Consider the following 26,550-nt stretch of genomic DNA (forward strand, 5'->3'; position numbering starts at 1 on the left):
AGTTAGGGCGTTTAGATAACGCTTAACATTTGAAAATAACATTTTATTAATTGCGATAAAAGCGTAGAAATATTCCCTATCAATTGATCTTTCATCATCTTTTCAACATCTTTCCGATCCAGTAAGAAATGTTCGAGTTATAAGCATTCGGAATCTTTCATTTTTTTCTGTATGTTCTGTGTTTAGGTTTTCATTTTACCCTCCATATACTCCGGTTAGACGTAGTTCCACGTCAAAACTATGGATGGGTTATACCTATGATTTAACCGCAAGCTTGACGTAGGACTGCCGATGGCTTAGTTATCATTTGTGTTTTTTTCAATTAGCAATAATCGCACTTCGTATGTTCCTCATTGGGTACGATATCACCGCTGCGCAGAACTATTGATTAAATGATTCATTAGACTAGTGAATGAATGAAGCAATTTACGAATTCAATTGCAAACAAATCCTAATTTAGGTCAATTCATGCATTATGGTAGTGGTTATCGCAGCAAATAGTTATCAACATTTTGCCTTAACATCAAACGGTATGCGTACCCGCTGCTTGTATCTATTTGGCAATACCGATTTCCCCTGGCTCCATGGTTTTGAAGTCTGTGTTAGGGAAATATTCCGATTTGCAAAAGCGCTAACGAGTACAAAAGTACCCGCTGCTTGCATCTATTTTACAATGCCGATTTCCCCAGGCTCCATGGTTTTGAAGTCTGTGTTAGGAAAACATCCATTCATTCCTGCGATGGTACCTCAATCGCTGCTCAATTATAACTGAGTGGATTTCCGAGTGGCGCTCGCTTATATACCGATTGGTGATTTAAATAGCCGGTTTTGAAAGCAATTTTAAGGCTATTGAAACAATGTTTTGGATCAATTGAATCAACTATTTCACATTTTTCTACATTTTGATTTCAAAGACATATTACAATATTTGGTACATGTTTTTTTCTGCTAAACGTTATAGAGTTGCACTTTTTCACATTTAGTGTTAGTAGATTTTTATCACACCAAGTATGGAATACATGTATTTCGTTTCGAAATGCTTCGATGTCGTTTTCATTTCCAATTTCCGCGAAAAGCTTCATGTCGTCGGCATACACAAGTACATTTATACGCTTGAGAACGAAGGAGATGTCATTAACGTACAGAATGAAAAGAAGAGGACCAAGATGAGAGCCTTGTGGGACTCCCGAAGTGACTTTTACTGGATTTGAAAGAGAATTTTGAAAATGAACAATTTGTTCACGGTTTGTTAGATAAGAATTGAGCCAGTTTAAGAGTCTGTTTTCCATTCCTATTTTCTGCATTTTGAAGAGTAGTAATGGAATGTCGATGCGGTCAAATGCTTTACTGAAGTCAGTGTAAAGAGTTTCTACGTGTTTGCCATTTTCCATTGCATTCAAAATAAAAGTCACAAAAGCCAACAGATTAGTTGCAGTTGAACGGCCTTTGAAGAAGCCATGTTGCATACACGTAATTCTATTCTTTACTTGTTGGAAGACTTTTTCGTTGACTATTGCTTCGAATAGTTTAGGAATGCAAGAGATAATGGCAATTCCACGATAATTACGTACGTCAGATTTAGCGCCTGATTTAAAGATAGGTACCAAAAAGGATTGTTTCCATTTTTCTGGGAATATTCCAGTTTGTAGTGACATATTGAAAATGCAATGTAAGGGAAGGGTGAGTTCCTCAGCCAGGTTCTTTAGGAATATAGGGGCTATTCCGTCAGGTCCTGGTCCTTTTGTTCCGTCTAATTTTTTTAGTGCATGGCATATTTCCTGTTGTGAAAGATAGTTCACCGATATGTCATTTGGATAATCCGGTAAAAATGAAAAGTAGTTCCGATCGCGATTTTCTTCGGAAAATGTGGTATATACTTCCTGAAAGAAAATTGCAAAGAGATTACAAATTTCGTTCGAAGAATTCCTCACATCCTCATCGAGATGCATCTGCGATGGGAAGTTATTGCTTTTGAGCTTAGACTTTACGTAATTAAAGAATTTCTTCGGGCATGATTTGACTTCAGTTTCGACCTTTCTATTGTATTCTTCGTGTGCACTTTTAATTGCAAAATTTAATTCTTGGGAAATATTTTGATATTCAAGCAAATTTTGATGACTTTTGTCCATTTTGTATTTTTTATGTGCTTTTTGTTTTTTATTCTTTAGATTTCTTATTTGAACGTTAAACCAAATAAGATATTTGCTGGTTGAATTTCTTCGTCTTCTTTTCTTCGGCACAAATTCTGATATTATGTTATTCAGAATTTCGTGAAGAATATGTACAGTTAAGTTGACATCTCGTTCGCTGTTTAATAAAGTTTGCAATTCTATGGCTTGTAGGCTACATTTGATTGCTTCACAGTTCGTCTTGTTATATTTCGGTACTTCTTCATACTCCCAGTCGATTGGCAATTGGCTATTATGTATAAAGATTGAGTATTCAATTGCTGTGTGAAATTTTTCATTTTTCCAAAGAGGAGTCATGGACTCATTCACACAAAAGTCGTCGGTGATGTTAGTGAATAATAGGTCTAGATAATATTTTTGTAAATTTTTTACATGATTTATTTGGTTAAGACCGAGATGTGCAATTTCGTCAAATATATATTGTAGGGTTGCATTTTCCCCGACGACTGGGAGTAGAATGCATTCATTATCATTATCGGGAATGAAGTCTACTTTATTTTGATTGAAGTCGCCATAGATATGCAATTTCACTTCTGGTTCTAGTGTTTCTGCAATTCGATTTGCCGTCTGAAAAAATAATTCATACGACTTTTTATTTGCATGTTCGGGTGGGAAATACACAGAAGCAAATATGTGTATTTCGCCAGCTATACATAATTTTGCCCATACATGCTCAAATTCTTTATGTTTTTCGGTTATAAGTTCCTCAGAAGTGAAATTTGCATTAATGGCAATGAGGACCCCTCCTCCAGACTTCTTCTGAGATAACGATAAGTTGCGGTCGTGCCGGAATACGTTAAAATTATTTCCAAAAACTTCTTCGCTTCTTACGCTTTCGTCCCAGCTAGTTTCAGTTGCAAGAATTACATTGAAAGAAGCGGGTAAAAGATTTTGATGAATTTCCTTCATTTTTGCTGGGCTTTTCATGCGATTGAAGTTTTGACAGTATATCAAAATTTCAGTCGCATTCTGTTGAGAAGGCGGAGAAGTTTTTGAAAGACTAATTCTACTTACTTTACTGTTTTGATTTTTTCGACTACTATTTCCCTCTAAGGGGCGCGTCAACGTCGTTGAAAATTTAGCGGACTGTAGAACTTTGTAGATGCTTCCCTAGCATGTTGTAGCCGTTGCGTGTGTTCACTGGACAGGAATGTTCGGTGTGATGTGAGGTCTGCCAAGGCGTCAATGCGTGAAACTCCCAGCTCTTCGTGTACTTCCAGGAAAATTTCACGCAAAAGGTTTGTGTCTGTTGGTAGACCTTCAGCTGCGAGCATTACTGATGCACTAGTTCTTGTAATTCCACGAATACAAACAGCCGTTGTTTGGTCGTGGAGGAAGGAAAGAGCAGATTGCTCCGTAATTCTTATTATAGGAGGTCGCATTGGGTCCAGAAGAGGAGAGCCTTCTCCAGGTGCTGAATTCGATTCCACAAGTGCTAGCGGAGTGGAATTTGCGTTTGACGTTGTTGGGTGCTGTTGTAATGTGGCTGATTTTCTGCTCGGTACGGGTTGATTGTTTCGCCCTTCCTGAAATTGATGTATTTCGGGACCGAGAGGCCAGCAATTGGATGGTCGGTATTTGATGGTGGGCCAGCAAACTGCACTTTTGCTGAGGCCAGCAGTTCCTTATCCGATTTATCGGCGCGTCTGTGTTGATTTTTGTTATTCGCATTGTTGCGAATGTGCTGGCTGTTGTTGCGTGCAGTTTGCTTTCTTCGCTTTCAGGAGCTATTAACGCTCAAAATCTCGGTCTCCGGCGTAACGCTTTCGTTTTTTGATTTTACACCCGGTATAGAAATGAAAGACGTAGTCCTACGTCAAAAAACTTTGAGTTCGAGATTGGGTAGACTGCACACTTCGTAGATGCTCTCTGTGATTGACCTGAACCAGCGAAATTGCACAAAGAACTCACTGAATGACACTGGGTGATTGGTTGTTACTCATACACCACCTCGACTGACGCTTTTGTTCTGGTATTTCTTCACCGTTTGGTCGGTTCCTCCGACCTCTTCTGCCTCATCAGCTTCTGCTGCACTTTACTCGCGGCACGGTCGGGCACCAGACTTCGGTTCGATGCTCTTGCTCTTCTCCTGAAGGAAGAGGAAGTTGTAAATGTTGGATCAATCATATCCAGTGGAAACGAAATGCCTCAGGATGATCAATCTCTCTGCTCTCGGGTGGAGCTGGTGTTCCTAGTGTTCCTAGAGGAACTTCGCCGCCTCAACATAGCATTATGTGCATTTGAAAAATCATAAACGATAAACATCAAATCTCTGATGACTGCCATTGATTTAGTAATTTGCATCGAATAAATTATTGATTGAATGAAACAATTGAATCCAACATATTTGCTTTGTAAGGAAAGAAATTGAACAAATGTCATGTAATACCGATTCATGCATTGTAGTAGATTATGTTCTTCGTTACAAGTAAATTTGATGACAGCATTTTGCCTAATCTTAAAACGGTATGCGTGGAAATTCAGTGAGCAGAAGATATGAAGGCAAATCTTCCAATGCAGTCTTGAATAACCGAGCCAGGCGTTGTGTTCGCACTCGCTTTTGTAATCCGTGTTAGACACCCCAGTCCCCTTGGTTTTGAAGCCTGTGTTAGAGAACACATTTCGGTGGGAACAAAAGTTCACCCAACTTAAATGTATTTGCAGAACCGAATCCCAGACACATCGGTTTCGAAGTCCGTGTTCGAGAAACCCATACCGGCAGGCTCCTTGGTTTTGAAGTCTGTGTTTGGGAAACCGTAAATCATATCGATCAAAACGTGGCAGTTAGGGCATTTATACAACGCTTGACATTTTACAGTTATTCAATTGTTTATCTCATGAAAAATAACATTTTATTAATTGTGATAGATGCGTAGAAATAACCGAGAAATGTCGGGAAAGCACATAAATGGACAGAACAAATGTATGGGGAAATGGGAATGCTTCCAATTTTCATCAATTTAAACCATATACAGGGTAATGGGATTATAATGTATAGCATATCAAACAAATCTTAGAAAATTTCCGATTCGATTGGTATGCAAATCGTTAAAATCTGTTCGCAGTGAAAATAGTTATTAACGTTAACTTTATTTCATAAAAACGAGACCTGTTTTCTGATTTGGCACCCTTAATGTAAGACGTAGTCCTACATCAAAATGTCAGGAAAAGAAAGAATAAGATGTTCTATGAATTTTCGATGAATTTATTCACCTGAAATAGAATTGTAGCCAGCTTTAGTGATTTCTCTCCTAGTAGAAATTCACCAGTGTTTGTAAATGCTAAATTCATTCTATTCATAGTTGTTAAGTAGATAGATTCTGAGATATATCCTATTGAAAACGTAGGGGAACCGCGGGTAATAGGGACAGTGGGAGTAATATGGACAGGTGGTTGATTTGTATAGTTACATTTTGAATTTCAGATTTCGGCTAATGAGAACACCTTCTATAATATTTAAGCCACCCTATAGCAATGAATACTGATCAAAAGTGGAAAAGGGAAACGAAAACCGAAAATCATACATGATTCCGCGTGTGGATCTAATTTTAACTGCTCCGATATGAGGCATTTTAAGTGGTTTAATATAAAAATTCAATGTGGACTGTTTAGAAGCTGACTGGAACCAAAAGACCCAGTACAGCGTGACGTGACAACGGTTTGACTCACTAGAAACAGGTTTTTTCTCGTTTTCATGTAGAAATCACACGATTACCAAATGGTAAACGATTTTAAAGTGAAATTGAGAAAATTTCCTACAAGAATCTTCAGTTCAAGAATATTTAGCAGTTGAATTCGCTCGTTGTTGCGGTATATTATTTTTTATGTTTTTTTATTACTCTGAATACTTCTTACTTTCCTCTGAGATCTCCCCTCCCTCTCCACAAGTCCATCTTATAGGGGAAGGTGGTCCTAACGCCACCGGTGGTCCTGAATCTACCACGTTTTGTATCTCAGGAACGGTGCTTGCTACTGAATTTTCAATAGTGACAAACGAAATGTGTCTGATAATTTGATAATATGGTGACTTTTTTCTGGCTCTCTTCATTCTAGCGTTTTAGCGCCATTTTACGTTTTCATTCCTTATAAAATAGAGGAAAAATATATTCGACCTGTGTGCAAAGTGAGTTCGATGTTCTATTAGATTGTGAAACATTGCGAAACAAGACAATTTTAATTGTTTATGGTATGTTCATCAAAATAAGCTATATAAATTGAATCTACCTGTTACCTGTAATACACGGTACGTCTTTATACGGGAAACGTCGGGGTGGTCCTAAACCGGCCTCCAGTTTTTATATCGTGATTGTTTAACACGTTCACTCTGACGCTTTCCATCAATGGCTAGCACAATCCTGGTTCATCGAGTGGCGCTCACTACAGGGGGAAAGCATTTGATTTTGCTATCAGAAACTTTTGATAAACTCTTTGTATGCATCCGCGCACATACCTGTGCAAGGGCATTTATGTATGCGTGTTGAAAATGATTTTGATTTTGACGTTGACTTTGATCGTTGATGTTTGCGTGTGCATTTGTATGTGCACTTTCATTGTATAACTCCACACACGTTGCTCTTAGACTAAGTTCTTTCCACTCAAACATCATCTCCGATATCACACTTAAATCCTATCTCTCACTATCAAACTTTTTTTGTATTCCTTCTCGCGCACCCACGGACATATGCCAACATTACCATTCACGATCGTATTGTGGGATTTCATGCCCTTCCCAGTTTTTTATATCCGTTTTAACGAACCGGAAGTCACCATCCTCGATTTCGAAATGTCATCGGAATGCGATATTCGACTTCCGCTGGTAAGCCCATATCTTATGGGGTTTCCATATTTTTTTTAGCATTCAATAATACCATCAGCAAACCGAAAGTTGAAATAATATTATATCTTATACTATAAAATCTGCGTTCATATATTGTTGATAAAACATAGGAGAAAGATCATTTGTATGTTTTGAAACGAAACTGTAATTAATTAAATTAATCATTAATGCTCAACAGTCCGAAACAGCAAAAATTCAGGTGTTGCCACGTCACAAAAGTGTTTGACTGACATCAAGCCAATCTAACTATAAAATACTCTCCAACTGATGATTCATGTTGGAAATTTTCTTAATTTTACTATAACATCGTTTAATTTTGTGTGCTTCATTCATGAAAACGTGTGTGTGTTTTTAGTAAGTTGTTACGCCACGCTGGAATGGATCGTATACTTTCGTGACGTGACAACTTTTGGAGACAGTTGATGCTCCTCTATTTGCGGACCGATCTCAACCAAATTTTGTGGGATGTTGATCTTCAATGTTTGCTCAGAGAATCCCACGTATAAAAATGTTTGAACCTATCTTCATCTGATAAACTAAAAAAAATGCTCTATTTTTTTTGTCGTGACAACGCTTCAAAATACCTGTGCTTGCTTCTCATAAATTACAAAATGAAACGTAGGTCTACCCAAGGCTCTTCAAACAAGCATTTAATCACTCATTCAATTGTATATAGACATTGAAGTTTGGTTAAGCATGTGCAGAGATATCTCAAGAAACATAAAAATAACGTAAAATATGTTTTTTAAAGTAGTAGTTTTTTAAACTCGCCTCTCTCAAAGGTTGGTGCATAAAAATTAAATTAGTTACAAAAAATTTATAATATAACTAGTCTGCCGTTCTACGCACAGTTGTTCCATGTTCCAAAATCAGCAACTGAGAAAAACGCAATCAAAGTTTTCTCGCATATTTGTCCACCAAAAGCTTTAAGTATTTCAATTTAGCAATGCAGCGGGTTTTTATGAGCACTATACTATTGTTTAATGAAATGTGATGAGATCCACTCACTGAATCAATCATGCTTGATTACGGGTTTAAAAATTCAATGTTAAGCCTAGAATATCAACATGGGACAATTGAACTTAATGTTGGTTTTTGATATACTGGGAACAAACAATATTTTTTTTTTGTGTTTTTCCGAAAGATTATGCATAGAAACATCGTTTTATGAAGAAATGAGTGATCTGCAACACTTTCGCAGAATATAAATCTCATTGTTATTAGGAATTCGCTAAGAAGGTGTACACGTGTTCTGGTAAACTTTTTCTTATTTGTTTGAGAATTAGTTCGTTCTTCCAAACCAGAAATGTGTGCATTAGCCCTGCTGAAAGTGTGACATGAAATTCTTGTACTTGAACCGATTTATTCGATATGGATCTACAAAAAATACATGGTGGGACAGTTATGAATAGAATATCAACATGGGACAATTGAGCTTGATATTGTTTTTTTAAAAGCTGGGAACAAACTATATGTTTTTTTTTTGTGTTTTTCCGTAAGATTATGCATAAAAACATCGTTTTATGAAGAAAAGTTAAAATCGTCAAAAAGTAACATGGGGCAACTATGCGTAGAACGGCCGTAGTGCTTATTCAAATAACGTCTTCAATTTTCTCCTAAAACTAGATTTGAAATTTTGTTCTCTGGTGCATAACCACATGGAATGGGTCAAAAGCCAATTAGTTGAGGGTTTGTCCGTTTCTACTGCTGAAAAGCACGATGTCACTTCTAGGTGGATTAATTAGATTTTTTAATCATTTAACGGACATTCGTGATGAGTTCCGACCTTGGTTGAATAAAATTATTCCTCTCGCGATCGATAAAACCTCTACGCTTCATATATTACAAACCTGTCCATATTACCCCCACTATATGTCCATTGGAGTGCCAATGGATGTATGGGAAAAAAGTGACCCTCGAATTTTCAAAGCGAACTTGATTAAAAATATTGATTCCCACGAAAAACTACCCTATGCAAAATATCAGCTCGATCGGACTTCATTTACTAGTGTCGCACAGCGGTCAAAGTTTGAGTTTTTTGAAGACCGAAAAATCACCCAAGAGGGGAAATCGGGGTTTTCGAAAAAAAATGTTGATGCCAAATGTCTTCAAATTGCATGAAACGTTGTGATCTACTGTCATCTCGAAATTTTGTTTGATCAAAAATCGACACTGTGGGTCGGTTTTTCGGAATACGAGGCAAAACGTATGGTTTAGGGTGCCAATGAAAATCGTCATTTCGATTTTCCATACGGGACACCCTACAAAATGTTGATTTGCACGATAAAATACCCTCTGCAAAATATTGGCTCATACGGACTTCATTTACCATTGTTGCAGATCTCAAAATTTAGGTTTTCTGAAAATCGAAAAATCACCCAAGGGTGAAGTACAGGTAATCGGGGTTTTCAAAAAAAAAAAATTTTTTTATGCCAAATGTCTTAGAATTGCATGAGATTTACTGTTATCTCGAAAAAAAATATTTTGTCAAAAATTGACTTTTCGACACTTGGTCGTTTTTGTCTGAAAAGTCGATTTTTGACGATTTTTTTTTTCGAGATTACAGTAAATCTGGACGTTTCATGCAATTCTAAGACATTTGGCATCAAAAAACTTTTTTTTAAAACCCAGAGTCCCAGAGTGTCGATTTTTGATAAAAAATATTTTTGAGATGACAGTAGATCTCGACGTTTCATGCAATTTGGCATCCATTTTTTTTCGGTTTTCAAAAAACTCAAACTTTGACCACTGTGCGACACTAGTAAATGAAGTCCGATCGAGCTGATATTTTGCATAGGATAGTTTTTCGTGAGAATCAACATTTTCAATCAAGTTCGCTTTGAAAATCCGAGATGTCCATAATGTCCATATTACCCGCATCGAAAAATTTTTTGTACTTTTCGGTCTGTTTTAATTTCAGTAAAAAACATTGAAAAATACTTTTTTTTTTGTAAAATATTTGACCAATTAGGTAGAACAACAGTTATATTGAATTGCAAGAAATTGCATCAAAGTTTTGGGAAACATGAGTTTTCAAAGATATAATTGATTGATAGGGGATCATCTCAATTACCACAATGCAGCTGTTGGGTGGAAATCTAGTGTTAGTTTTTTTATCAATCACATTGTTGTTTTTTTTTGCTTTCATACCCTGTCCGAAGCGTGTATTTGCTCCTATTAGATATATATTATTTTAGAGATAATCTGATTTAATTTTACGCTTCATATGTTTACAATCCCTTAAAGTAATAATCAATAACAAATAATCTGATTTCGATGAATGAACAGTCAAGACAATTTATTTTTTCTCCCCTTGCCTTTGTCTTTTTGTTATCAAGAAGAAAATAACAAGTTCCACCACGTGCAAGATCAACTCGGATGTCTAACTTCTGGAACGAGAGCGAAAGGAAGGGGACCGACAGAAGATATAGCCACTTTAGTCAACCATACACTTGGTCGCACTTTCACACCCTCTTTTCTGGTGAACGAAGATGAAGATGGGGTAGTCGGGGAAAGTTTCTCGTTTTTTTTCTCGCTCTGCCTAAACCCTCGAGCCGGCGAATCGGCGCGGCGTGCGCTCTGAAATATTTATTCTACCACTGGTTGGTCGATTGGGGGTGGCAGCGTGTACCCCATTGGGGTAGGTTTAATGGCATGTGATGGTATTCATTTCACCCACTGCTCGCTCTGACGTTTAAATAATTTCTCGATCCTGAAAGTGCCCGGCTATGGCGGGCACTTTCTCCTGCTTATAGCGTAGTCCGGTGCTTGCTCTCTTAGAATACGGTCAGCAACGGAGCAAGTGACGGAATTCTTTGGCAACTTTTAGTTGTGGAAAGTTGAAATTAGGTTTGGAGTTTTCGTCGAATGGCCACTGATTGATCGCGGTTTTCTCCAGTTGTGTTTTGAGGGTTGGCTTTCCACCGAAATATTTCTCTTTAACCATCGAGCCACTTTAATGATTTCTCGATTATTTCAAATCACCGATGGACAATTTGATAATCATGATATCTTGTCAAAACTGAAGGTATACTACGTTTTCTGTTTTTTATGTAGTGGTTTTATCGATAATTTGTTAATATCGATATCGATATAGCTATTACCCATTTCCTGCTGAGACTCAAGTTCTTTCTATTTTAGTGCAGTACACATTTGATGTGTTCAGTTACTTTTTATTATATTATTTTTGAAGAGAATTCCATGCAAATTCGAATGCTACCACGTGTAGAATGATATAAGAATCGTTATGAATGGCTCTCGGCTGGTAAGTTACACAGTGTTATCAATGCGATTAATAATAACAACAAACAGCCCCTCTAAAATAATCACAAATGCAGCCGCTGCAGGCAGGCTCCAGGTTCCGCCAAATGAACTTCCATACAGAGCGTTGCAGCACTCAATGAGGAGCAGCAACACCAGCAGTAAACAAGTCTAGCTGGCGCGTTATGCTACGCCAGTAGATCTTCTCCATCACTCGCCGAGCGCATCATCAGCAATGGCAAGCGATAAAGATTCTGGCAGCCAGCAAAAACAATATACTAAATTAGTTTTTTGGCTGAACGATATTGTTTATAATAATGATAAAAATTTCATCACAGCACTGCGCTGTGACACGCCCCAGAAAGAGGAGCTGCCACCAGAGCTAATCCAGACACACCAAAGTTCCAAAGTGCCACAGCGCGTTCTCCGTTGTCTTTCGATACAACATTGGTCCTGTTGTTATTTGCTTGCATAACTGTGACGATGATGGTGATGGTGATGCTGATGATGACGACGGTGATGACGAGGATGGCACCGACGACGACTGCGACGGAAGCTAACGCCGAGTAGACGATGGATATCGGAACAAAGTGTCGCGTTGTTATTTTAATAAATTTACCAGATTCCATATGACAGCGAATATAGAGAGCAAGCGAAACTTGGCCATCATTTTAGCCTGAGATTTCATCGCATACGGGGCTGCTACAACATACACACTCTTTTCACGGGGTGCCACTATAGCGGAACTATGCGGCATGCATAAGTCATTCCGTCATCACACACAATTTTATAAAGAGGGGCTGAGCTCGCCGATGCTCGTGTGCGAAAGCAACTGGATAATGGCACGGGACTCCAAAAAAGGACGATTTGTAACACAGACGACAGGCGAAAGGACGTGTCACTAATATTGCTCTTAAGCGTGCAGGATGCAGTGTGCAGGGCGGCCGGAAGATATACGATTACCCTTAGGATTTTGCTGCACGTCCGTACTTTGCCGAAAAGGATGCTTATTACGGATTTTGTTGGAGAAACGATAAACAAAACAGTTGCTAATATTATTGCACACTATAGCGCAGTGAGGCTTCAAGCCCCCTGTAACCGTTATCGGGTGCTTTGATTTATCTAGAATATGCGCAAAATAGATTGGATTCTTTCGCGAACGTTACACCGAAAAACGCATATACACTATATTGGTTTCGTTAGAATTATGGCGCAGCGCTCAATGAAGTGCATTCAGTCAATATCGGTCCAATTTAGGAGTGTTTCCGTGAGATAGAATTACTTCTTCAGTGTTTTCATTGCACGATGCAGCTAAGAAGATAAGATCAAATTTTCGATTATTTTTGTTAAATCTAGATACATCATAACTATTAATGCCAAGTTATATCATCTCGATATTGAGGAAAATAGGTTGGGTGCGAACGTGACCTTGTTGGCTTTGTACTACTCCAGGACATCCTTTGGATAGTGGCATGAAGTTAGGTCAGAAGATCGTAGGGCCCGTGTTGCTTCACCAGATGAAGCAGACGCTTTGTAGACACTCCGTGAGATAGATCTGCCCACTTACAGTCCCGTTAGCCACGAACGGCGCACTCCGTTTCCCACATGAGCAGATCGCTTGTAAAATCATGTATTTCTTGGCTAACTTTGAAAGTTTCTGCTTCCTCACTTCCTCCGAAACATCAAAGTTGTGCTGGGCAGTGAAGAACAGTAGCCCGGGAAGTTGCCGGGAGTCCGCACTGACGAAAGTCTCATCATCCATGTTGGGTCAGTGAAACTTCGTCAGCATCGGAGTGTATAGTTACCGGGCCCGTGACTTTCCCACCGTATTTTGCCGTTCGTCACGATTTGAAGCATTCTGCACTTTGTAAGAATGCAGTCCCTTCCGGTCCTTGGCTCTCCGAACGAAAGATTTGGACAGATTCAACTTTTTGGTCACATCTCTGGCCGAAGCATTGAGATTTCGCTTAAACGTCTTCACGACTCGTTTGTGATCCTGATCACTAATAGAACATCCATTCTGACTACATTTCTTCATCCGTTCGATGCTCAGAGTTTCGTAGTAACGTTTAATCACACGACACACGACTCAAATTGGTCATGGGGGGCAAAGTGGTCACCAGCTTGTTAGGTAGTATAACTATTGACTGTAGATGCCATATTGATAGTCAACTCATGTTTGAAGAATTTAATAACTTTTGAGTCACCCTGTACTTCAGTAGAGCTGTCGCGTGTCAAAATATAAATAGAAACAGAAGTTGCTCTCTCGATAGTCATTAGGCCGTAGTTCTGTGCACATGGTATCTAAGGAATTTGTCGTGAAATTTAGCTTGATCATTCTGTTATATAGGACAAATCATCAGTTTGGACGACTATTCACATATTCTAGGAGTGGTGAGCAGATATTTTGTTTAATCTCACCGATTAATTAGCATAGAAATTACTTTGATGTTTGGGAGCAAAGTGGTCATAGGTGAATAACGACTTGCAATGTTCTGCTAACTAAAGCTGATATACCGCATCACATTCTGCTCTTGAAGAGAGGACCATTTGTGGCTTTGGCCCTGGATAAATATGCCACTCCAACTATACCAGGCCTTATTTTACGGAATGGGTTTCTTGCTACGTTTTTGTATGCATGAGAAAATTTGAATTGAGACTCTAGGTGAATAGCCCAAGCTTATTTCATACATGTACCCACTATATCAAATATGATTTGAACAAATTTGGACAAAAAAAACGCATAAATCTATCCCATTTAGCTTGATATGTGCGAGTGACCACTTTGCCCCCACCAGGTGACCACTTTACCTTCAAGCAAAACTAATGTTCGATTTTTCACCTTTTTTTCTAATGATGAAAAGTATACTATTTTGAATTTTTATACTAAAAGCCGTTTGCTATGTTGAAAAACAATGAGTTGAACTATAATATTCTTCAAGAAACGGGAATTGAAGCGGTATGCGGAAGCTGGAAATGGGCATATTTCCTAGGGTGACCACTATGCCCCCACTTCCCCAAAGTATTTTTTATTTTACGATCGTTTGTTTCAAAAAGTATACACATTTCTCCTTTGTAATAAATGCGAAGACATCTTCAATATCCTCAATCGATTCATGCAAACATATTGACGATATGTCGAGAAATGTTTATGTTGCTTCGTATTCATATTTCTATACAGAGCAGATGTAATGTAATAAACTAAATTTTTAGCGGCGCAAACCATTATCTGCCACCATTATACAACATGTACTGTTAATGGTTCTAAACACTAAACCTATTCAATATCAAAATAGTTTTTCAGTATATCTTAGCAAAATTACATCTCCAGCTCTCTCAAAAACATCATTCTCAAAGAAATAATACACAGATTATGCTGTACATCGCTTTTCGCAGAACGGCAACAGCGAATTCGAAATCAGATGTTGTGGAACGAATTTCCACCTTCGGTTTTCAGTCGATAAACACAGCTCCCCCCGCTGGAAACTATTATCTTCATATCCACTTTGAAATTTGCTTGCACTTTAACGCCAATTACAACTCGGAAACAATGTAGGAATTCGAGAAAATATTATTAACGTCAAAAAGTCAGCAATGAGCCCAAAACACTCCTAAATTCACACAACCACTTCGTTCGTTGTATTAACTACTTCTTCGGTTAGAAAATGACTGATCACTTCACGGTGGAATGGTGGATTCAAAGCTGATTCATCGGAAAATCTCACGGAGGTGAGGCTTGCGATGCTTTACTTCTCTTTGCAAGGTGGATAGCTATGTTTGTTTTCGCAGTAGTATTGCTGTATTCGAATTGAATTCCGCTGTCACGCTAGTTGCTCTTTTTGCTCGGCACAATTTGAGGAGTACAAATTGGATCAGTCAAAACGTGGGATTTAGCGCGTATAGATAACGCTATAAATTTTAAAATTATTCAATTGTTTATCTAAAAAAACAGAATTTTCATTATTATAATAGTTGCGTAGAAATATTCCCGATCAATTGATGCAGACATCTTTGCGATTTATCATGAAATTGTAGATTTTTGAGCATATCTTCTTGCATATTATCCTGTTAGACGTAGTCCTACGTTAAACGACTAAATACCAAAACAAAGGTAGCAAAGGGTAAGGGAAAGAAGTACATCTATTACTGTACTTCTTTCCCTTAACCTTAAATTTTAGAAATGTTCGAACGTGTCTTCAGTTGGTGTATCTTTTGTCGTAATGATCTTCTTCTTTTTAAATGGTACTACCGTTCCTAGAGGAACTTCGCCGTCTCAACGTAGTATTGCTTGTGTAATTTTTTTATTAGTACAGGAAAACCTGTTTTTGTGCGGTTTACTGATGATGTGCGGTTTTTTGTGCGATTTTTTTCTCATCCATTTAGTTTTTTTTTCGATGGTTTATATGCATTTCAGTGCGGAAAAAACATATTTGCGTCTAAATTATCCACTTCTCAAATCATTCCCATTCTTCCATGAAATGCTCTAAGTTGCGCATGACTTGTTGCTGTTAGAAACAAGTTTTAACATGCAACTAAAAGTCCAACACAGTCACGCGCAACCGAAAAGGCAAACTGTCCCTTCGCAAAACAGGAAAACAAAAAGAAATTGAACGATGAACGGCGTGGTTTTTGGTTATTTTCATGGGGAAAACTTTTTTTATGCGGTCCCTATCTACCACACAAAAAAGTTTATTTTTTCAAATTGTGTACCGAGCACATTTTTTTTAAAGCTACTGATGAAGTCTTGCGTGATTTTTTTTATGCGATTTTTTTTTGTGCGGTCCCTATCCCCCGCACAAAAAAAAGGTTTGCCTGTACTTAGTTGAGATTTCTATGCCAGATAACACGCCTTGAATGCATTCTGAGAGGCAAGCTCTAGAATACGCGAAATTTCTTGACGAAAAATTAGACCTGAACGGGAGTTGAACTCGAACCTCCGACATGTTGGGTATGATGCTAACCACTCGGCCACGGGAGAACTTGTCGTAATGGTATTCTACCTGAATCACGTTTATGAGAACAATACAAGCTACACTCACACATACACCGAACTACTCGTATGTAAGCCTGGGTTGCAAAGTGTTCAGTTGAACCTGGATGCTGGTGAATAAAATGTCTGGATTTGTCTGGATATTTTTTTAATCGCATTTTTCTTTGATTTATTTGCTCTCAAAAAAGACTAGCTAATTGACTTTAATTTGATATATCGATCATATGAATCGGTCCAGTAGTTCAAAAGTTATGACTTTTTTTAAATTGCATTTTTGCTGTTCGGAATTTGAGACAAAAGTGTTCGGAATATGGGTCAGTGACAAAAATGGTGTTAGGAATTTGAGACGAAAGTGATTAAACATATTTTTAGTTTTCCACCATGTAAAGGGCGAACACGAAATTATTGCGACACCGAAAATGTCATGCCAATTTTCTTATAATGTTTAGAATCAAACCAAAATTTCATGTCCATGCGACAAAAAATCCATGGAATCCCAGATCACATACGCTCCGATTCTATTCCGCCGATATTTTCGGCAGAATATGGGAAAGTTGGATCTGATAAAATGTTCTTTACTGACGGTTCATTCATAAACGGGTCCACTGGCTTCGGCATCTTCAATGAAAATTCCAGTGCCTCTTTAAAACTCAAAGATCCTTGTTCCGTGTATGTCGCTGAACTGGGTGCGATATATTACGCATTAGGGATCATTGAAACATTGCCCATCGACCACTATTTTATTTTTTCAGACAGTCTCAGCTCAATAGAGGCAATCCGCTCAATGAAAATTGATAAACGCTCATCTTATTTCCTAACAAGAATAAGACAACTATTGAGTGTTTTGGTCGAAAAATTATTCAAGATTACCTTAGCATGGGTTCCCTCTCATTGTTCGATTCCGGGGAATGAGAAAGCGGACTCGCTAGCTAAGGTGGGCGCTTTAGAAGGCACACTTTTTGAAAGGCAAATTGCTTATAATGAATTTTTCCACATTCCTCGTCAGCACACGCTGGTAAGTTGGCAGCGCATGTGGAGTGGAGATGAGTTCGGTCGCTGGTTACAGACGATTATCCCTAAGGTCTCGACGAGTGCATGGTTCAAGGGATTGAATGTAGGTCGTGATTTCATTCGCGTGATATCTCGGCTTATGTCCAATCACTACAACCTAAACGCGCATCTCTATCGCATTGGGCAAACAATCTTTGTGATTGTGGCGATGGCTACCACGACATCGAGCATGTTGTCTGGTCGTGTATCCGGTTCCATGCTGCTTTCTCTCAGCTCTCTAGAGCACTGAGAGCACAAGGCAGACAATCGGATATCCCCGTCCGGGATATCTTAGGTAGCCGGGATCCTGATCTTCTGCTTCATCTATACCTGTTCCTCAGAAACGCCGATGTCAACGTTTAATGATGTTTCCTTCGTTGTGTCCCCGTTTCATATCCCTCCTATCCGATCGATAAACTTTTACTTAGTCGCGGCAATACATACACACACTCTTCACAGATACATGGGCCAAAGGTTGTGCAGTCCACTGATCATTCAACAAGAGCCAAAGGTTGTACCGCTCATGACAACTCTACACGAGCTGATGATTGCGCCGGCTAGTGACCATTCTATCCTGGATTCCTCGAGTCGAGAAAGACGCATCACGCTAGATATGGGGTACAGACTAGGGGGGCGTTGCTGATTAATGGTCAGCTGCATCCCAATAGGAAGTATCCCGTGTCGGGCACACGTACAGAGCATCGAAGACTGCGACATACCAATTATGAGAACACTTGTAATACTAACCTCGAGTCAACCGCGAGTAATCGGTTACATATTACTAACATAGTCTAAGCAAACATTGTCAAAATATTGAACTCTCGGCCCCGTTAGGCTGACGCCATATGAGCCTTAATAAAATATATATTTTGGATAAAAAAAAAAAAAAACCAAAATTTCAGGGTAGTTTTATACATATATTTACTTCAAAAATCAAAAGAAAAGTTAATCGATGGAGCCTTGAGTGTAAAATTGAACGCATTTTCGCTTGATGCCCTCCATCAAAGTCTTTACAGTGTCATCCGGTACCAGTTTCTCAGTTTTTTTTTTCAATTTTCTTAACATTCATTAACATTCTCGTCTTTGACTGTCTTCTTGCTCTTCCGAAGTTCCCTCTTCATTATTGCCCAGTACTGCTCCACCGGGCGCAGCTCCGGACAGTTCGGCGGGTTCATGTCCTTTGGAACAAAATGGACAGAATTGGCATCATACCTCTCCAGGACACTTTTAGAATAGTAGCATGATGCCAAATCTGGCCAAAATAGCGGAGCTTCGTCGTGCTGCTGCAAGAACGGCAAAAGGGATTGTAGATCTCGCCATTTACTGTGCCCTTTGTCACGAAAGGCTCACTCCTCAGTCCGCAAGAGCAGATGGCCTACCAAACGAGATATTTGGAGGCGAACTCTTGGCGGTGAAAAACTCCAACCCCGGAATTTGCTTAAAATCGGCTTTTATATACGTTTCGTCGTCCATCACACAGCAGCCATATTTTGTCAGCATCTTCTCGTAGAGCTTCCGTGCCCGAGTTTTAGCCGTCGATTGTTGCCGCTCATCGTGGTTTGGGAAGTTCTGTACCTTGTATGTATGTAGTCCAGCTCACTTCTTTGCACTCTGGACGTAGCTCTGCGACATGCCGATATTTTTAGCCAAATCACGGCTTGAGACGTTGGGATTTGCTTTAATCATCCGCTTCACCTTTCCCTTCGTTTTATTGTTCTTCGGTCCCGGTTTTCTTCCAGCTCCTTTGCCGTGGTCCAACGTCAACCGCTCCTGGAACCGCTTCAACACTCTGGAGACGGTTGAATGGTGAATGTTCAAAATTTTTCCCAACTGCCGGTGCGACAGGTCAGGAAATTCCAGGTGTTTGGAAAGAATTTGTTCTCTCGACTCGCGTTGGTTCACCTCCATTTTCGTTGAATCGAAAAACACGACTTCGAGTTTGACAGCATGTAGACAATACACATCAATGAGAAAGTGTGCAAAATTTGGTTGATTTTTACCCAATGGTAAAAAAGTTATGCGCTGTTGAATGTGTCGCAATAATTTCGCGTTCGCCCTTTATATGTATTTATAAAACAATTTTATTGTAATGAAATGAATAAGAAGGCTCTATTGTATCCGAAAATCAAATTAATTTCCCGAAAGAGTACCTTATTGAGTAATGAGACACTGTTTAATGGCCATCAAAGCTTAAGTGTTCGGAATATGAGACAAAACGGTAATACGACGAGCACGAGAATAATGAGCATGCATCGTTATGGTGTTGTAGCTATGTCAGCTACCGTGGCGATCTTTTTCAAGTCGGCATACACATGGTCACAGGCAATTCTGTGATTGTTCAACCACCATCATTATTTCACCTTTTCTAATAACAAAACATCCAACCGCTCAATGGTAACCATTTCAGTCTAAGTTCGACAACGCATAAGAACAACAACGATGTGTGTGTGTGATGCAAAAATACCCAAGTGCCTTCCGCCAGACGACATGAAAACCGATTCATTTGAATCATTTCATCGAGTTTCACTTTAGATTTGAAGTTGTAAGCAAAATGGCTTCGCAATTTGATGTTGACTGCTCGCTGGCAGGAGCAAGATTGAGTAATCAAAAGGTGAAAGAGAGCCTCGAATTATAGAGGCTTGAAACTTTTGTCGTTCATTTGCGTCTAGCCTTTAAAAACGCAAATTTAGAAAGCTTCAACTAATCTTTCAGGCTTGAAAGAGTCCATTTTGGACGCCCTCGCCACCAAATGCCGACTAGTTGCTAGCTGGATGATTGATGAATTGTGAATATGATAGGAAATGTAATATGCAATACTTCTTCTCTCCACAGTGTCCGTTCGCATTTTGCTCTTACTGAATGACGTAGTCCCACGTCATAAATGATTCCTGTAGTTATAAATTGGTGTATATTTAATCACAATGTGTTTATTCCGCACGAGGTTCTATCCTTTAAACATTCTCGAAGTTGCTCTTTATTCCAATCAAAACTATTATTTGTTGAGTGTATTTCACGCCTATTCTTGTTTTTGTTCCAATTCAAGCCGAAACTTATGCAACTGATTGGTTTATGTAAATCCACGTGTGATGCCCGCAGTTGATTAATAAAGTGGCTCCGAAATGGATACAAGCTAGACGCTCCACAATGCTCCATATACATGTCGAAAACGCGAAGCCTCCCGAAAGGCGGCATGTGCGAAAGCATGAAGAGAACAAAAAAAAAAGCATTTTGAAATGTGTAACTGCAACGTTATCTATGATTGAGATCGTTTCGTACAGAGTGTTGGATGAAGACAGAAAAAAAGGCCACCGTTTAAAATTAAGGAACGCGCCAGATGAGCAGAAAAACAGTGGGGCATCCTGTGGACTGGTGGTGCCTTTCCTTGCACTTATACGATAGTCATAATTTAATAGCCTCCATTTGTGTTTTTCCATCAACCTTGACAGGACTAAGAGTGAGGAGGAAAGATGCTTGTAGAGCGATAAGCGGTATCGAAATTTAATTTGATGGCTTTCTTATTCGAGCGCGGCAAAAGCGATCGTGTGTGAGTTTGAATGACGTGGCGTGAGAATTTGGCAAAGTTAGAATATTTGATGGTTCCATCAAGTCGAATGTTGGGATGCTCCTTTGTTTAATAATCAAATATTATAATAAGTTATTCACTTATCCTAGATCTGTCGGAAGAAGTTTACCCACGGTCGGGTAAGTTTTCCAAAAACTACCAGAACTCTGTTCATGAGAAAAATATATAAAGGTAGTTGAAAATAAATTTTTTTTTGTTTCTTGTATTTCAATTGTATTTAGTTTTTTAAAATGAATGATGATTTCGTCGGTCGATGTACACATGATACTGCTTGTTATTCCCTTGTTTCAAACACTGCTAATGCCCTTTCTGTTGAAATATTCAATTCAAAACTTCATTGCTTTCATCGAGCTCCAATCCTATTTTTGTGACGAGTTGCTTCGACCGTCGAACACTTGCTGCTTATGTTCGTGATGCGTCATTTAATGTCACATGCGTGAGATTTAACTTAACACGATTTTTACGGCACATTGAGTACACAAGGAAACAACACAGAACAAAAAAACAACAACACACATCACATGTTATGTGCCTCTGAGCCATTTGGGTCACCCGGAAAGGAACCGTCATCAATGTGTACCTTATTCCCAATTTTCATCCGATTGCAAAGGCAGTGGTGCAGAAGCTGGTGTCGGAGTGGGGGGACGGAAAATCTTTTCTGCGTCAAGTTTTTCACTTATATTCTACGGGACGTAAAACGATGATGCGCGAATGCGATGGAGGTGCGACTTTTTTTTCCTCTGGTCTTCCAATAAAAGGATCTTGATTGAATTTCCGTGCTTTGTGAAAAGTGTTAATATAGGTATATAAAAAGTGCCTCGTGTCGATATTCGGCATAACCAATATATTTTATGGTGTTTAATGCGTGATGCGATATTTATTTATTGGGATTTCCCCCCCATTTTTCTGCTGTGACAGAAAGCGCATTTCGAAGTCGTTTGGACGATGGTACCGTTGAATGGGTGTCTCAATAAATGTGTCGAAATTCAGGAGAGTTGAATTCCGAGCCAATCTTATTTAATATCCTGCAAAATAAAAGCCGGTTGCTTGCTGCTCTCTTCTGAATAAGATGAAAATAGGTGAAAGGGGACGGGTAAGCGAACTTGGCTGGTTCAAACAAGGACTCAGTAGAACAGAAGCGTTTGATTTGAGGGATCTGGTTTTACCTGTAAATTACTAACTTGCCTCCTTATATGTGCTAAGCTAGATGGGTTACATGCCATACTGGCAAACACTAAACGCTCCTCGTAGTCGTATTCACATAAAATTTTATTATCACATAAATAGAAACGATCACCCACGCAGAACCTGCAAGTGGAAGAAATGGACATATGATCTCATTAGTGATGTCATTTCAACGAATACATTTGGAATTATTGCAAATAAAATAAATTTGTTTAAGAATAAGAAAGATAATACAGTTCACCGTAATCAATTTCATGTGTGTTTTGATATAAAAAATGTTAAACAAAAATGTACAAACTGAATATTTTTTCCGGAATTTTAGAATTTAATTATAAAAAATGGTTCTATTCTTATTCATGAAAGTATTGCTGTTCACAATTTTATCCCGTATTTTGTCTGAAGAACTGCTGGTCTTCTGGTGCAATCCACGAGTCTACCCATTTTTGAAAAAATATTTGTAGGCATGGGAGTTCTGCTGAGCCAGCCCCTAGTTCATCGAACATACGATAATCGGAAGGGACGATATCTGAAGAACATCGCGTGTGGAGTAATATAGGACATTTCTATTTTTTTTCTATTTCAATATGTGGCCGAGGTCTATCGTGCAATAAGATTGACCTTCAAATCGTGAATATCCATTTTACATCCTCATTAACAATTCGGTAGGGGGTCTCCGTAGCCACATTGGTTGCGCGTTCGCTTAGTAAGCGATCGATCGTGAGTTCAAAACTCAGGGCCCTCATTGACCATCTTTGTGTTGTTACAGAATAGCTACGTCCACGCAACAGTCATCAGCGATGGAGATCGATCCACGGTCGAATAAAGATCGATTCGTCCATACAACTGCTCTGCTCTGCAAGAAACATCGGGCTGCTGTTCTATAAATAACTCAACAGTGATCAACAACTGTCTCCGCTGTCCGGTCTAACTGGATAATGGAAGAACAGATAGAAAACTCTTACGCCTAAATGGCTACTGTGTAAATGTGTACCATATGCAATGGTATAGTAGGGAATAGTCTAACGCCGAAAAATGGCAACTGTGTAATGTGCTAATTATAGATATGAGATAAACATGTGACATGCACACGATTAAAATTCGGCTCTGTTACAGCCAAAAAAAATGCGAATGAGCCTAAAATAAACAAAAGGGATAAAAAAAAAACAATTCGATGCGTTTTTTTTCCATTAGATCTATTATTTTTCTTTTTTAAATTCGTTTATTTTTACAGGCTCAGTTACATAAGTTTAAAGGAGCCGAATTCATAAATATGTTTTTAAAACTATATATATATATATATATATATATATATATATATACAAACAATTTTCTTAAATCTATGGTTAGTAATGTGGGAAACCGATTACTCGCGGTGGACTCGAGTTTAGAAGGGTGACATAATTTTTCAGGAAAAGGATGGAATATAAGGAAATTATTACAATGTTGATAATCACACACACTTAATTCTTAAGTCTATTCGTATATCTATTGTGAATTTACATTTATTACTTGTTCTCCTGATTAAAGCAAGGGGACCAATTACTCGTAAAGGAAGAAAAGCAGGGTATAAGGATATAAGGATAATCACACACGAACATCGATAGCTTTAAGGAAAACATATATTTGGGACATGTTATCAAGGTCTAACCGAGCCAACACATTTCTCACCGGCAAATTGGGCTGCCTTCCTCTAGCCCGAAGGGAGTTTTCTAAATTCGATCTGGCAACAAGATACACCTCACACGACCAAACAACGTGCTCGATGTCGTGATAACCTTGGCCACAAACGCAGAGATTGCTGCTGGCAAGATTGAAACGGAAGAGTAGTGCATCTAACGAACAGTGATTGGACATGAGTCGGGAGAAGGTGCGAATAAAGTCCCGACTCAAGTCCAGACTTTTGAACCACGGTTTGAGGCTAACCTTTGGGATAATCGAGTGGAACCACCGGCCCAATTCATCTTCGTTCCACTTGCGTTGCCAGTTAGCGATGGTATTTTTGCGAACTAAAGAATAAAATTCATTGAAGGCGATTTGACGCTGATAAAGGGTGTGTCACATCAAATTGCATCACGGAAAAAACGCTGTAGAAATTTATTTTTTAGGAATTATATCTTCAGCTTTCGCTTATAATCAGATAAGAGTGTATGGATCACGTTGGCCATGCTTCACTGTCAATTTTTCGTAAATTTGGAGAAATGTCGTCGAACGAAAAAGAGCGTCGTGAATTAATCCTGTGCACTCATTTCGAGAATCCGGAGTTGTCACATCGGGACATCGGTAAGATGCTGGGAATTGTCCAATCCACGGTCAGCAGAGTACTAAAACGATACTTCGAGAACCTAACCATCGACCGGAAGGTGAAGAACGGCAAAAATGGATGCTCCGTCAGTGAAAAAGATCACAAGCGCGTAGTTAAGCAGTTTGCTGACGAAGCCGCATTGCCTGGTAATGGACGACGAAACCTACCTAGCTTCGCCCAATAGAGAAATATTGGGCGTTTATGAAGCAGGCCCTCCGGAAGAACCCAAAAGTTGTCAAATCGGAGGCGAACTTCAAGAGAAAATGGATTTCTGTTCAAAAAAAACTACAACCTGACGTTGTACAGAACCTTATGAACGGGGTAAAGAGGAAGGTGCGAGCATATGGGCGTGGGCTCGAAGTATGAATAAAAAGAAAATGCCAAAAGTTGTTTAATAGTTTTTATTTTACTGTCTAAAATTTTCAAAAGGATCGGTCTACTGGGCGAATTTCTACAGCGTTTTTTCCGTGATGCAATTTGATGTGACACACCCTTTATATATCGCCTTCAATTGCACCTACCTTTGCCAATGAGTCAGCCCTCTCATTACCCGGAATTGAGCAATGTGAAGGGACCCAGACAAAGGTAATGACATAACAGCGTCTGGTTAAAGCACTCAAAATTTCTCGTATTCTCTCAAGGAAGTACGGCGAGTGCTTTTCCGGCCTCACTGAACGGATAGCTTCGACAGAGCTAAGACTATCCGTGAGGCGACGCTGTCCAGCGCCCAGTGTATTGCTGCCAATTCAGCAATATACACTGAGCAAGGATTCTGTGGGAGGTGCTAAAAAGTTCGTTGAACACTCCAAAACCTGTGGACTCGTTTATAGTGGACCCATCAGTAAAGTACATATTATCACAATTGTTACGCCCATACTTTGCATTGAAAATCGTAGGAACGATCCCCGATAGAAGATAATCTGGAATATCCATCTTCATGAACAGATCAAAATGCACAGAGGAATTGATGTAGTCAGGAAAACAAACACGGTTGGGAATATACGAAGAAGGATCAACCTGCATGGAGATGAATTCATGATATGAACTCATGAATCCGGAGCGAAAATTTAGCTCGATCAGCTGCTCAAAATACCCGATCACCAATGGGTTCATAACCTTACACCGGATGAGGAACCGAAGAGATAATAAATTGAAGCGATCTTTTAGTAGGAGTACGCCTGCCAAAACCTCGAGGATCATGGTATGCGTTGAGGGCATACATCCCAACGTAATACGGAGACAAAGATACTGAATTCGCTCGAGTTTAATGAGGTGTGTTTTGGCAGCTGATTGAAAACAGAAACTGCCATACTCCATCACAGAGAGAATATTTGTTCGATACAACATTATAAGATCTTCGGGATGGGCTCCCCACCAGGTGCCGGTAATTGTACGGAGAAAGTTTATTCTTTGTTGGCATTTTTTACTCAGATACCTAATATGGACCCCCCAAGTACATTTGGAGTCGAACCAGACCCCAAGATACTTGAATGACATAGCATGAGTGATCGGTTTACCCAAAAGTTGAAGCTTTGGTTTTGCTGGTCTATGCTTCCTAGAAAAAACCACCATCTCTGTTTTCTCCGTGGAGAATTCGATCCCTAGCCCAATGGCCCAGGTTGAAAAATTGTTCAAAGTATCTTGTAAGGGTCCTTGCAGGTCGGATTCGTTTGATCCTACGATAGACACCACTCCATCATCTGCAAGTTGTCTTAGGCTGCAATTTTGTGTAAGGCAATTGTCGATGTCGCTTACATAGAAGTTGCACAAAAGGGGGCTTAAACATGAGCCCTGGGAGAGGCCCATGTAAGCGAACCGACTTACTGCCGAATCTCCGTGAGAAAAGTTCAAATGACAGACCCCGAGAGTGTAATTTGTCTGACAAAACCTCTATTGAAACAGAATCGAAGGCCCCCTTTATGTCCAAGAAAACTGAAGCCATTTGTTTTTTTTTCGGCATAAGCCATTTGAATTTCTGAAGAAAGCAACGCAAGACAATCATTCGTTCCCTTGCCCCTGCGGGACCCATATTGTGTATCTGAGAGTAGGCCATTCGTTTCAACCCATCGATCAAGGCGAAACAAAATCATTTTCTCCAACAATTTCCGTATACAAGACAGCATTGCTATTGGGCGGTACGAATTGAAGTCGGAC

General features: G+C 39.2%; 1 protein-coding gene across 2 annotated transcripts in view; it reads right to left on the bottom strand.

Moving 5' to 3' along the window:
• LOC129771462 (LIM/homeobox protein Lhx6-like) overlaps window positions 1-26,550 on the bottom strand; it is a 357,951-nt gene that overhangs the window by 14,822 nt on the left and 316,579 nt on the right. The window contains exon 5 of one of the 2 annotated variants that reach the window (XM_055775121.1): window positions 22,091-22,217. In XM_055775121.1, coding sequence (XP_055631096.1) covers window positions 22,091-22,217 — 127 coding nt within the window. Of the gene's footprint in view, window positions 1-22,075; window positions 22,218-26,550 lie in introns of both variants that reach the window. The other variant, XM_055775120.1, reaches the window with a different exon arrangement.

The sequence above is a fragment of the Toxorhynchites rutilus genome, chromosome 2 (genome assembly GCF_029784135.1).
Source record: "Toxorhynchites rutilus septentrionalis strain SRP chromosome 2, ASM2978413v1, whole genome shotgun sequence".
Taxonomy (NCBI): Eukaryota; Metazoa; Arthropoda; class Insecta; order Diptera; family Culicidae; genus Toxorhynchites; species Toxorhynchites rutilus.